At 39.0% G+C, this 13,607-nt stretch overlaps 1 protein-coding gene across 1 annotated transcript in view; it reads right to left on the reverse strand.

Moving 5' to 3' along the window:
* The window catches only part of LOC132398041 (teneurin-1-like), a 742,532-nt gene that overhangs the window by 89,375 nt on the left and 639,550 nt on the right, over positions 1 to 13,607 (reverse strand). The window contains exon 22 of the mRNA XM_059976960.1: positions 8,883 to 9,249. Within this exon, the coding sequence (XP_059832943.1) occupies positions 8,883 to 9,249 (367 nt within the window). The remainder of the gene's footprint in view (positions 1 to 8,882; positions 9,250 to 13,607) is intronic.

A 13,607-nucleotide genomic window follows, 5' to 3' on the forward strand; every position in this document is an offset into this window, starting at 1 on the left:
TAGGATAGTGGCCATCAAATTCCTTGAGGAGGAACTTATATTAGCATTTGCCTTCCTTATCTTAATTCATTTGGAAAAGGGAACCAAAGACAAGATGCTGCTGTTAGCTGCCAGAAACCAATTGCATGATATTTTGCTGCTTGTTTCCTTGATCACAATTATGACTTTTGTCTTCCATGTTTATGTATTTTAATAATTATATGAACAATTATTTCTTTATGAAATAATAAACCATATTATTCTGCAGCCCGATGGTTAGATTAAAAATTCAAAACCATACAGTGATTTGTTCTGGAGCGGCCTGATAAGAATAAAGTTGTGAAAATATAAAAATTATGAGATTATACCTGGTGATTCATTATGAAACAACTTATGATATCCTGAGGTGATGAAGGTTAGGCAGGAGAAAACCTGATGGATTTTCACGCCTTATTTGCTAATAGTTGAAAAAATATTCATTTGCATAAACTACTGAAGAACATTTCTTGAATTACAAACTTCAGAAAAGCAAGGGAAGACACCAGAAATTGGAAGAGAAAGAGTGGTGTGGGAAGAAACATATATGACATTTGGCAAGCATATCAATACTGTTACTGTTGAAGGGAAAATTCTTCCCTTTATGAATGATGTTTATCTGCGTTTCCAAAACATAGCCCTCAGCCTGAATTCTTTATAACAATACCACAAGAGCAATGAACAGAGGCAACTTGGAAACTCAAATGAATGATGTAAACCCACTGGTAATAATCTTACAGAACCAAATGTTTGAATTTTGCTGAGAGTACAATTAAACTGTCCAAGCCTTGACAGCTTCATGTCACTCTGCCTCTTCAGGTGAATTCTTATTTGATTTTGAAAACTATTTTGTTTCAGTTTTGATCTTTCGATGGTACAAACTGTTGCTCACTTCTCATTCTAGTCTCCAGTTGGTCTTCCAGCACTTCAGCGAACTAACAATCTTACTAAGGTGGGTGGACAGGACTCTCACAGGGGAAGGCAGGATTGCTGCATAACATGCCCTGCTTACCTATTGCCCACAACTTGCCTTTACTGAAATGGGTTCACTGAACAGGATTTGAGTTCAACCTTCCCTTTCAACTCCTCCTCGCACCTTGCCCTCCATCATCTCGTTTCACTCGCCACCACCTACAGCAATGTCCAACTGCATGTAAGCTAAGATTGGTTAAATCCACAATGTCCAGGCAACAAATCTGGGAAGCTAAATTCTCTATGTAAGATATTAGGGAAGGAAATGTGAACCACAAATCTTAGTCCTGAGAACTGGCTAGCTAACCCTGTTGCAGAGCGGCGTGCAAGTATACCAATCACAGGTTTATGCTTGACTTCATCAGCCTCAACGTGGAAGTGTATGCTGATCCTCACTTTGCAGAATCAGACACAAAAAATGGACACTTCGCTCAGAGACCCCTACACTTGCACAAGGAATCTTACATCAGGATAAGAAGGGAAGAAAATAAAAATTAATGCAAATTTAAGATGTGGACCAAACTATAAGCTATAATGTGTGACGATTGGTAATGGAATATACTGTAAGTCTGGTTCACTGGTTCATTGGTGCCACTGATGGCGGGTGAGCTGAACTGACTCCATTGTGTGAGGACCAGGCTGAAACTGCCCAGGAGAGGAGATGCCAGGGCAGTGTGTGGGAGTCTCTGTGGGACGCACCGGAATCTGTACTAAGTTGGGTCCTGACCCCTCATATTGGTGCTGCTCCCCAGTGTTCACTCAGTAGAAGAACAAGCTGGACCGGGAGAGTGCAGTCATAGCACAAAATGCTGGAGGAATTCAGCATCTAGGAAAAAGGTACAGCTGACATGTCAGACTGAAACCCTCTGGCAGGACGACCCGCGACATTGATTCTACTCTTTTCCTAGATGCTGCCTGGCCTGCTGAGTTCTGCCAGCATTTTCTGTGTGTTGCTCCGATTTCCAGCATTTGCAGATCTCTCTTGTTTGTTATTAGTATGCAGTCATGCCACTCAGGGACATGGGCTATATATATTTTTTTCTTTGTGACTGTATGTTTTTCTGAAATCGTTACTATATACACTACTTGTGCTTTGTGCTACGTGATGGTAACGTGTGTTGCACCATGGCCCCGAAACAATGCTGTTTGGTTGTCTATATTCCTAAATCGCGGAATGGTAATTAAGCTGAAACTTGAATTTGAACTTAAACTTGATTTTGAAAAAGAAAACTTTCATGGACATCCACATAACATCTGTTCATTTTGAGAGATTTTTATGATCTGATTGATAGCAAAGTCACCATTCTCATCTTGTACTTTCCAATCAATTTTCTTAAACCTTAGGAATGTTAATGACAGAGTATATTGCATTGATAGGCAAAGCCCATCAAACATCTCTTTTTATATGAAGTGCTATTCAGGAACATTAAGCTTCTTCCTATCCCACATTGAGGACAGCTTGAATGAATTACACTCGATCTAAAAATCATTTGTTTAATCTGTGTCATTAATATATTTAGGGGGATAATTTCTACAAAATTAAACTCAGATGATTAACCCATTTTCACTAATTTCAATCTAGGCATCTTTCCAAATCTGCTACTCATGTTGTTCATGAATTCATTGCCTCAGCAGTTTGCCCAATATTCTGAGTGGTTAACACCACTTAAAGCTGGATTGCATTACATAAATCCTGTGCACTGTTACTGCTGGTACCAAGAGGCACTATGTGAATCGTTCTGATTGGGTAACATTGAAGAATAGGATAGCATATGACCGAATGGACTCAGGAGCTCAACTTTAAGATAAAGAGTACAAGACCATAACAAGCTCTTCAGCCCATGTTGTTGTGATGAACTAATCAAACTAGTAATTTAATGTCTAACAAGACTAGCCCCACTGCCTGCACAATGTCTATATTACTCCATTCTCTCAAGATTCATGTGCCTATGGAAGATACTCCTAAACACCTCTATTATATTAGCAACCTCTGTCAATGTATTCTATCTATGCCTCTCATAATCTTATAAACTATCCAGTATCCCCTCCATCTTCATTGCTCCAGAGTAGGACCTTGTTCAACCTTTCCTCATAGCACATATCTTTGAGTCCAAGCAGCAACCTAGCAAACCTCTTCTTCGCCCTCTTGAAAACCTCTACATCTTTCCTTTACATCCTCCAGAGCTTTTGAAGATCCTTGTGGAGGAAGTGCAACATAGGATAAATGTATGAATCCCTCATAGACCAGGATACTCTACTATAGCACACACTATAAATTAGTGGAGCGTAGGCAATGTTGACAAGGACACCATTTTGTAGCTATCCTTAAGTGTGATGTTAAGTACTAGAAATAATTTGCCAAGTATTTTGGTGAATAGTGCTAATGCATCCTCTTACACTTGTCATTGCTGATTATTCTACTCCCGTATCTCACAGTTGATGCATATCACCTTTCAGACAAGGTGAACTGGTTTTGGTCTGATACTGGTCCTTGCTACCTCCTGTCTGCACCAACCATCACTTATCTGAGCCAACTGTGGCCATGTGTACATACAAAGGTCATATGATGAGACTTATCAACTCAGTGACCAATAGGCCAAAGTAGTCATCTGCTAAGACCTACCTCTAGAAAACAATTTACTGAATTTGACAGGTGAGAGGAGCTTCAACTTTTGTCAAAGTAGGAAGATTTATTTTATGACTTTATTCAGAAATGTATTCAGGCAGTTAGAAATCATTTAAAAAAATGAAAACACTTTGAAAAGAATATTTTTATTATTAATGAATTAATTTACTAATGCATATTTAATTAAATATATAATTTTAAGCATTATTATATGTAAACTTTTCCCTCTGAATCTCCATGCTGGGACTCCCCATTCTACTGGTTGGGACTGACAGAGCTGGCAGATACAGGATTTGCAAAGTAACGATCGACAGTTCAATTCCAAGTGGAGTCTATTATTAGAATATTGAATAAAGCATTGGCATCTGTCACTCTGCAGGTCTGCAAGCGAATGCTGGGCTCTTTCAGAACCACTGACTATAGCCAGCATAATACAATGCACTGTGAGACATCCATTAACACAAATGCTTCTTTTGTCCATGACAATATGGCAAATAATTGGAGGCATCAAGGGCTAACTAGGTGAGGACAAGGGCTGCTACATCACCTTAACTTCCATGGAGTGGAGATTGCTCACCATACTTGAAATATTTGTTGATATGTTTTACAGCCTGCAGATGATTTTCGTGTGTACCTTAGATTACCCCAATTCTTTTCATCAAAACTTAAAGCTTGTATCTTTCAAATAGCCGATAAATGAAATACAGAGCAGAAGGAGCAAAATATGGTTGAAAAGGAAAGCACATTATTAACTTAATGCTTGCAGTCACCAGCTAAAATAATGATACTCGGCATAATTGAGAAGAGGGTAACATACAGTGAGGCACTTTGTGAGAAAGCAATGTATCCAGGGAATGGAAGGTAGTTGTCTGGATGCCAGTGTCCTTGACTACAGTTCTCTCTCAAGTCTTATTGCAGATGTCTCAGATTGTCAGAGAGCAGTTTACAGAAAAAGACAGATGGGTACCCATAATGAAATGTTTAATAAATTGGCAGAGCAAAAAGAAAGAATGTATGCAATTCCAGGTGTACGGAGAAGTATGTCATCATACTTTTATAAGCTTTTGTACAGTGCTCAGAGACTACATTGCCTGCATGGAAAGGGTGGGCCCTATCACTTGTGCAGTTGGAGGTCCAGCCGTGTGTTGTGAAACCTGGTTTCCTAGCTTCTGTTGCACAATCAAGATATCATCGACCAATGGCTTTGTGCTGCAATGGGTTGTGGTCATAGAAACTAAGTCAACTTCTATTATTTCTGTGTAAACCTGTGTTCAAAGAAATTTGCAGGCTGTAACAGCAAGTCAGCAACCATTCCTCCAAATATAGTTACAGGGTTGCAAAAATGCCAGCCAACAGGAATGGCCCTATAGAAATCAAATATGATGAGAATGTTTGCGATCTCATTCTGCCAGTGCAGGTTTTGGTGTTAACATTGAGAAGAGCATAAGCCATAGGAGCAGAATACGGCCATTCGCCCATTGAGTTTGCTCCATCATTTGATCATGGCTGATTTACTTTTGCTCTCAATTGCATTTTCCTGTTTTCTCCTCATCACCTGTAACACTCTTACTCTTCAAATATCCCCAATGACATGGCCTCCACAATCATCTGTGGCGATGAATTCCACAGATTCATCACCCTATGGCTAAAGAAATTCCTCCTCATCTCTCTTCTGTGGCCTCTCTCCCACTGTTTGGAACATCTTCTCCAAGTCCACACTATCTACCAATATTCGGTGGGTTTCAATAAGATCACACCTTATTCTTCTAAAGTCCAGCAACTACAGGCCAACGGCTGTTAAATGTTCCTCATATACTAACTCTTTTATTCCCATAATCATACTCATAAACCTTTTCTAGACCCTTTCCAATGCCAATACATGCTTTCTTTGATATTGGACAAAACTGCCCACAATACTCTAAATGTGGTCTGACCAATACCTTATAAAGCCTTAACATTACAACCTTGCTTCTGTGTTCAACTCCTCTCAAAATGAATGGCAATATTTCATTTGCCTTCCCTACTACTGATTCCACCTACAAAATAATCTTCAGGGAATCCTGCACTAGCACTCCCAAGTCTGCTTGTAACTTGATTTCTGAATTCACTCCCTGTTTAGTCTCCGCTTTTATTATTTCTTTCAAAGTGCATGATCATACAAGTGCATGCCACTTTCCTAAACTGTATTCCATCTGTCACATCGTTGGCTGTTCTCCTAATCTGTCCAATTTATTTATTTATTGACACACAGTGCAGAATAGGATCCTAATTTAACCCTAACCTAATCATGGGACAATTTGCAATGACCAATTACCTTATCAGCCAATATGTCTTTGGACTGTGGAAGGAAACTATATGATCAGAGGGAGAACATACAAGCTCCTTACAGTGAGCAGCTGGGATTGAACCCGGGTGGCTGGTACTGTAAAGCGCTTCCCTACCAGATCGCCCTTTTGCAAACTTCTGGAGACTCACTGTTTCCTCGAGACTATGTGCCCCTCCACCTATCTTTGTATCATCTGAGAACTTGGCCACAAAACCATCAATTCTGTTACCTAGATTATTAACATAAAATGTGAATGGTAGCAGACGCAACACTGACCCCTGTGGAAAACCACTAGTCACAAGGAGACATCCAGAAAAGGCCCACTTTATTCTCACACTTTGCCTTCTGCCAGTCAGACTGTCTTCTATCTGTGCTAGTATATTTCCTGGAATACCATGGGCTCTTTGTCTAGCAACTTCATGTGTGGTGTTTTGTCAAGGGCCTCCTTAAAATCCAAGAGAGAGAAAAAAAAACTACTGACTCTCCTTTGTCTATCCTGTCTATTATATCCAGATTGATGACTTACACATTACAGAGATATGGGGAGAAGAATGGCTTCTTACTATATTGGGTAAATGTAGTCATTTCTATATCAGCTTGTCCTGTTCTGCTTGCACTTTCCTTTTTCACATTCATGCTGTTAAGCACTCAATTTGGGGCTCAACTAGTTTGCACTAAGGTGTCAAAATCAAGATAAAAGCATATCATTTGGCACGCAATTCCTTGTAGATGTTACACACTATGGATAACTTTAACAATTTGTAGAAAAAAAAGCAAGGGCTAGCGGTACCAGTCTGCAAACACCTCACTGTCTGGCAATCCTTTCAAGTGACAATAGTGAGCACTTTCAAATGGCAATGCTGTAACGGTAAGAGGGCAGAGACTGGAGTTTGGACGTCCTGGAACACGGCAGGTCCAAACTGCTGCACAATCTGCTAAAAATGCAAAACATCCAGTCATGCAAACATCAGCGCTCTCAACAATGTGAAGGCTACTTATGCATTGGGCTTTTTATAGGAATTAATTTGGCATATTATATAATCGCAGATGTGTCTACAGAAACTAATTTTATTGCCTCGCTATTTCAAAGTGCCCATTGATCATGGAAAGCTTTTTACCAAGCATATGCTGTGGGTGCTTGGTTGACTATTTGATACCTATGAATAGGAATACTATTGTCTGTGCATTGTTAACCATTATACTTCTGACAGCATCCAAGACTGATTCTTATTCCTTCCTGGGACTAAAATCAGGTGTTGTTTGTTTAAGAGAAAGATGGGGTGAATGTTTCTCTCTCAGAGTCATGAATTTTGCAGTAGTTGTCATCACAGGTCAGCAGAAGTTGAATTCATTATTTAATTTGTAAGCAGCATGAATGTAAAGAATACCTTGTTACCACTGAGGTCTTTTTCCTATGATGGCCAGCTGTTTACAGTACTATTTACCAGTGCTGCACTTACTTATCATATATTTTTGGTTGATGTGCTGTGTGTGATGTAAAGGAGTGTACAAAAGTCTTAGGCACATATATATATACATAGCTGGTGCGTTGTAAGACTTTTGCATGGTACTGTAGTCATTTTATGCATTACACAGGACTGCTGGTGTGCAACAAAAATAAAAACAAATTTTATGACATATAAGAGTGTTGATAAATCTGATTCTGATATGGGTTTCTATTGTGGACAAAGACTGAGAAGGGGACAGGGAGAGGGGAATCATGGTTTGGAAAAGGGGAAGGGAGAGAGCAGGGAGCAGGCAGCACCAGCGAGATATTCTGTAATGATCAATAAACCAATTGTTTGGAAACAAATGACTTTGCCTGGTGTCTCAGGGATGGGTGCACCTGGTCCCACACCACACCCTGCCCCTGACACTCCTACTCTGCCACCTGTCCCATACCCGTCCCGTGGTACTCCGCCCTCCCCATTCCCAATGTCCTTGGCTCCCGCCAGATTTATAAACTTGCTCTCCGCTCTACATTGACAAATGTAGTACTGTACAAAGGTCTTAGGCATCCGAACTACAGTATATATACTGCACATGCCTAAGAATTTTGCACATGTTTTGTGGGTGCACTGTGGTCTGGAGGTATGTTGTTTCATTTGGTTGTATATATGCAGAGTCAGATGACGATAAACTTGAATTTCAATTTAAACAGTGAGTTCAGCCATGATCTTATGAAGTGTTGGAGCAAACTTGAAAGGCCAAGTGCCTTGCTCCTGCTCCAGATTCATAAAATTCTTTCAGATTGTTAAGTTCATAAAAGAACGTCTATAATCAGCTTTCAGAGTTGGTGTTCAGTATGTGATCCAATTGATTCAAAAATGATTGCAGCAATACTAGGAAGTAAAAACAATGAGATCCATGAGTGATAATCACAAATGTCTGTTTCAGTTCCACTCTCTTCTGTTGTCAGTTAAATATCAAAGCATGCAGTAATGCAAGATATTGGAAATAATGCTCCCTCCATCAGAATTGGTGTCAGACTGAACTTCATCTTGTGCAAAAATAAACACTTTAATAATATTTAAAAGTGCAATCATAACCTCAACTGGTGCAACAAATTGTGTAAGCAGACGACTTGCACAATACATTCTAAACTAAACCTAAGTATCTTCCAAATTTTGACATGTTGGATGGATAAAATGCCAAGGTATATCTCCAATATGTCATTTAAACATTTTTGAAACTGTGTAGTTTAGCTTTCAATTGTTAAAATTACTGGGTTATCCATTCTCCAATTTGAACATTCTGACAGTCAGACTCAGTCAAATGGAAAACCCTTTTCAGTCAATTAAATTATGACTGAAAATAATGTGACTCATGGACTTCATTACCAACATGAACCTTTTGAACCTGACGACCAGTAAATATGTGTGTGTGTACTATTCTTGGATTTTCCAGTTATTTTCTCCACAACACAACTAAATCAATCATTACCTGAGAAGCAGTTGCAGTTGGGGTCAATCTTGCAGTCACATTCCGTAGACGTGCCGGCAAAAATGAAGATCTCCCCATTGGTAGTCACCTGCTGTATCCGATTGATCTTCCTCTCGTCTGTCTCCGCTATGAACAGTACCCCACTGTGAGAAACAGCAATGGCTCTGGCCGACTCCAGAGTGGAGTGAATGGCCATCTTGCTCAGGAGGTAATGGTTGATGCCTGGGACCTGGCAGTGGATAGGCCGGCCTGCAATGATTCGTACATGACTAGTTTCTAACACCTGTAGCACAATGTTGTTGTCAAGCACGTAGAGAGAATTATCGATTGGGTTGACTGCCAGGTCAGTTGGCCATTCGAGGCGCACCTATAAAGTGTAATAATTTATTCTATTAGTGAACTATTGCAATCACTAACTGTACTGTCCAATTTCTTATTTATTTAGCAATGGTAAGTGGTGGGTTTTGAATCAAATCATTTAATTGTTGAATTATATTTCATTTTGAATAGGTCTAAATGTATCAGATTTTAGGATCTTCACAAAAGTATAGGTTGGGGAATAGACAATAAATAAGGATTAACAATTCAAAAAATAAGAGGAGACGTATCATAGTGAGAAGGACACAATGAACTGAAAACAAATTAAATTTGTAGTCAAAGTTATGTATAGGCTCCAGTTGCAGAATGCATTAGTATAGAACATATTAGACAAGCATACTGAGAAGGTTACAGAAGTTTAATCTGGTATTTTCAGTTCAAATAAATTATATTAGGAGGTGTCAGAATCATTTTGAATTTCTGCACTAGAGTTAGTGGCATAGATTCATACAGCACAGAAATAGGACCCTTCACCCCTTGTTGTTCATGCCAACTATCAAGTCTACACTAATCCGATTTACCAGCATTTGGCTCGTAATTGATTAGAGATGGCAATTGAAGTGCTCAACTATATTCATTTGCAAGGTTGTTACAGTACTGGCTTTCATCATCCACAATTATTTTGGATTCCAATTATTCTCTGAGGTCAAAGACTGTTTCCTTAAATGTTGTCTTATCCTCATTCTTCTTGCCTTAATCTTAAAGATTGCAATCACATTCTTCATTACCAAGGAAAATATTCCTACTATCTAGTCTATCTAGTCTATCTATAACTTCTCCCCAGCCTTTTCAGCCCTAGAAAAATTAAACCTGAATTAATGCAACTAATCTTTCCTATTACCTGAGATGTTTTACTCCAGGCAATATCCCATAGAATCTTCTCTGCATTCTTTCTCATGCAGTCTCATACTTCCTATAGAGTGTGGACCAAAAGTGAATACAGTACTCTATCTGGCGGAACAAAGATCACATATTAGCCTCCTAGTTCTGATATTCTATCACTTGCTGAACTAAAGCAAGTATTCTCATGTCTTCTTCAAGACCATGCTTGCCTGTGCTACCACTTGCAGGGATTTTTGGACTTGCATACTGCAGTCCCTCTGTTCCTCAATATTTTCTTGGGCCCGATCATTCAAAACAAAAGTCCCATCCTAAACAGTGCTTCCATGAGTCTCTCCCTGCAACACCACTGGTGCCAAACTGTATTAGTCTCTGACATTCCTTTGAATTCATCAGCTGAGCAAAGAGGAGGAGCCTTCTGCATGGACAATAGTTTGCTCTCCTCATCGTATAATGTAGACAGCCAGGATGCAACATCCATGGTTGACCCTGACCAACAGAGGGCCTCAGGTCTCACTAGTCATCAACTTCCAATAACATAGCAAACACACCAACATTATCTTCTGCTTCTTACTATAAGGCCAAGTTTTTATCCATTAAGACAACTTGTCCTATCACATTGATTTTTAACCACTTGGACCAGTCACCTTTGTTATCAGGCCACGTAGATGACAACAACCACTTTGCCTTCATAATAGGTTCTGTATTCTCTTTGAAAATTAGTCAGATAGGATCTTCCCCTAACACAAACATGCCGAATAACTTTGATTAATCCTAGTGTTTCCTAGTTTCCTAGTTCCGCAATCTTGACCCTTAGAATATTTTCCAGCAACTTCCCTGCCATTGATGTTTGACTGAAGGTCTTGAAATTACATGGCTTTTGTGAGTAAGAGTACCACATTTGCTGTTCACCAGTCATCTGGGATGTTGCTTGTGGCCAGAGATGATATCATAATCAACGTCAGGGCTCCAGCAATCTCCTCCCTTGCCTTCCATAACAGCTTGGGATACATCTAATCAAATCCTGGATCTTCATCCATCTTTAAGCCTGCTAAGACATTTAATACTTTCTCCTTTTTAATGATAACATAAAGCAGAGTTATCTAGCATTCTGATACCTCTAACCACTTTCAGGATTTTGTTTTGCAGCATTATGCCCTTTCCAACAAAGAAGCAGGACTGTATCTAATTTAGTTACGATCAATGGGCTACTTTGCATTAACAGTCTGAAAAGTGCAATCATTTATCTTAAAACATAGTTAAATTCAAACTATTCAGAGTCCAGGTTCAGGTAGGCTGGCTAATGTTACTGTCTAATTCTTACTTACTGAACATTGGCAGAAGGACTGTTCATTAAATAGTTGAATTACATTTCATTTTGAACAGTATGATGAGTATTACAGAATTGGTCATGACTGGGGAAGCAAATGTCAAGGTTTTAAGGTTTGCATGGGTGGTTCTCAAAAATGATCTTTGATGTAATGCAGCAGCAGTTTAATGAAACTAGACTATTTCTCCAAACTTAAAACAGTCATGAATATGTGAAATGGTAAGGACTACATTAAAAATACAGGAAAAACCAAGAAAAAATTGTAAACACTACTGTAGATCTTGATGATCAGCAGAGAGAAAAGGTGCTGCAGCAGATTATCAGAAAAGTGTTCAATGATCCCAAGCATTAAAAGGTGTATTTAAATCAGCTCAGTGTTTTGAATTTATTTTGTAATGATCAAGGGTAAAATGGACATCTTAAAATACAGGCAAGACTGCAACTGAAAGTATGGAAATAGTGCACTTATTGAATAATTATGTAACATTAGTATTTATAGGAAGAGCATAGCATGACGTAAGAACATAAGAAGTAGGAACAGGAGTAGGCTGTCTGGCCTGTCAAGCCTGCTCCGCCATTCAATAAGATCATGGCTGATCTGGCCATGGACTAATATCCAACTACCTGCCTTTCCTCACAACCCTTAATTCCCCTACTATGCAAAAATATATCCAACCTTGTTTTAAATATATTTCTAATACTATTTATACACATATCCATAAATAATTAACAAAGTAATAGTTTTGAAGAAAATAACTCTGTAAATTACCAGGATAGAATTGTTCTCTCCTAATATTGTAAAAGGAATGGATGAGAACCTTGTACTTCCACTATCTACGATTTTTCCATATTTTGTCAATCCAAGAACCATTCCTTCAGTCTGCTAATTTAACACGTTGATGGAGAAAAACTTTGATTATTCAAATCAATTAGCTGAGCATCTGCTGTTAAAAATGACTAATGTCTATAATTAATGACAGAGTGATTGAACGCCCTGAAAAATGTCAACAATTTACAAAAGCCAGTCTGGATTTAGGGAAGCTACATTGCAATTTGATTTGAATTGAAAAATGATTAATTTAATAGGTAGAGAAATGAATATGAATATTATTTTCTCAAATTTCTTGGAGACATTTTTTAAATTTATCATAACTGACTCTGCAAATGTTGAAACTTAAGGAATCAAAGAAAAATTATGACCTGGTTAGGATACTAGCTCAACGGAAGAGAAGATAGGGATACTTAGAAATTTCATAACATGGCTTTGTTTATTTGTGTGCTACAGCTGACAATGGACTTTTCTCAGAATGAAATGCATTAGCGACCATTTCCATTTTTCAATAAATTGACCATGAACTTGCTGGTGAAATCAGCACTAAACATGCTATTTCTGTGCATCACTCCTTCTGGAATATCATGGAAAAACTAGTCCATGTTTTTCAAGGGATGCCATAATTTGTTCCTCCTGGAACAATTAGATTTTAATACACCACCCTGACTAGGATCTCGAAAAAAGCATCCCTTTGTTTCCCTTTGCCCTCTTCCCACCCAATGGAATCATGCCTTCCCCTTTACTACCTGACCACCAAGATCCATTCTCTGATCAGCACAGCATCAATAGCTTTCATTACTGGTTCTATTTGCCTGATGCTCACGTCTGAAAACTCAGTATCTCCTATCACACCCTATAGATCACAAGTGAGCTTTCAAGTGATGACGATCTTTCCCCACCCCAATCACTGCTGTACTAATTACATAGGCATGATATCAGTAATGGACAGCATATTTTACTTTCTCTGTTTCCTACACCTGTGTAGGAATCTATAATCTGTGCAGGACTAGGAGTAGGAGTAGGCCATTCGGCTCTTCGAGCCTGCACCGCCATTCAGTATGATCATGGCTGATCGTCCAACTCAGAACCCTGTACCCGCTTTCTCTCCATACCCCCTGATCCCTTTAGCCACAAGGGCCATATCTAACTTCCTCTTAAATATAGCCAATGAACCGGCCTCAATTGTTTCCTGTGGCAGGGAATTCCACAGATTCACCACTCCCTGTGTGAAGACGTTTTTTCTCATCTCGGTCCTAAAAGACTTCCCCTTTATCTTTAAACTGTGACCCCTCATTCTGGACTTCCCCAACATCGGAAACAATCTTCCTGCATCTAGCCTGTCCAA

The sequence above is a fragment of the Hypanus sabinus genome, chromosome 8 (genome assembly GCF_030144855.1).
Source record: "Hypanus sabinus isolate sHypSab1 chromosome 8, sHypSab1.hap1, whole genome shotgun sequence".
Lineage (NCBI taxonomy): Eukaryota > Metazoa > Chordata > Chondrichthyes > Myliobatiformes > Dasyatidae > Hypanus > Hypanus sabinus.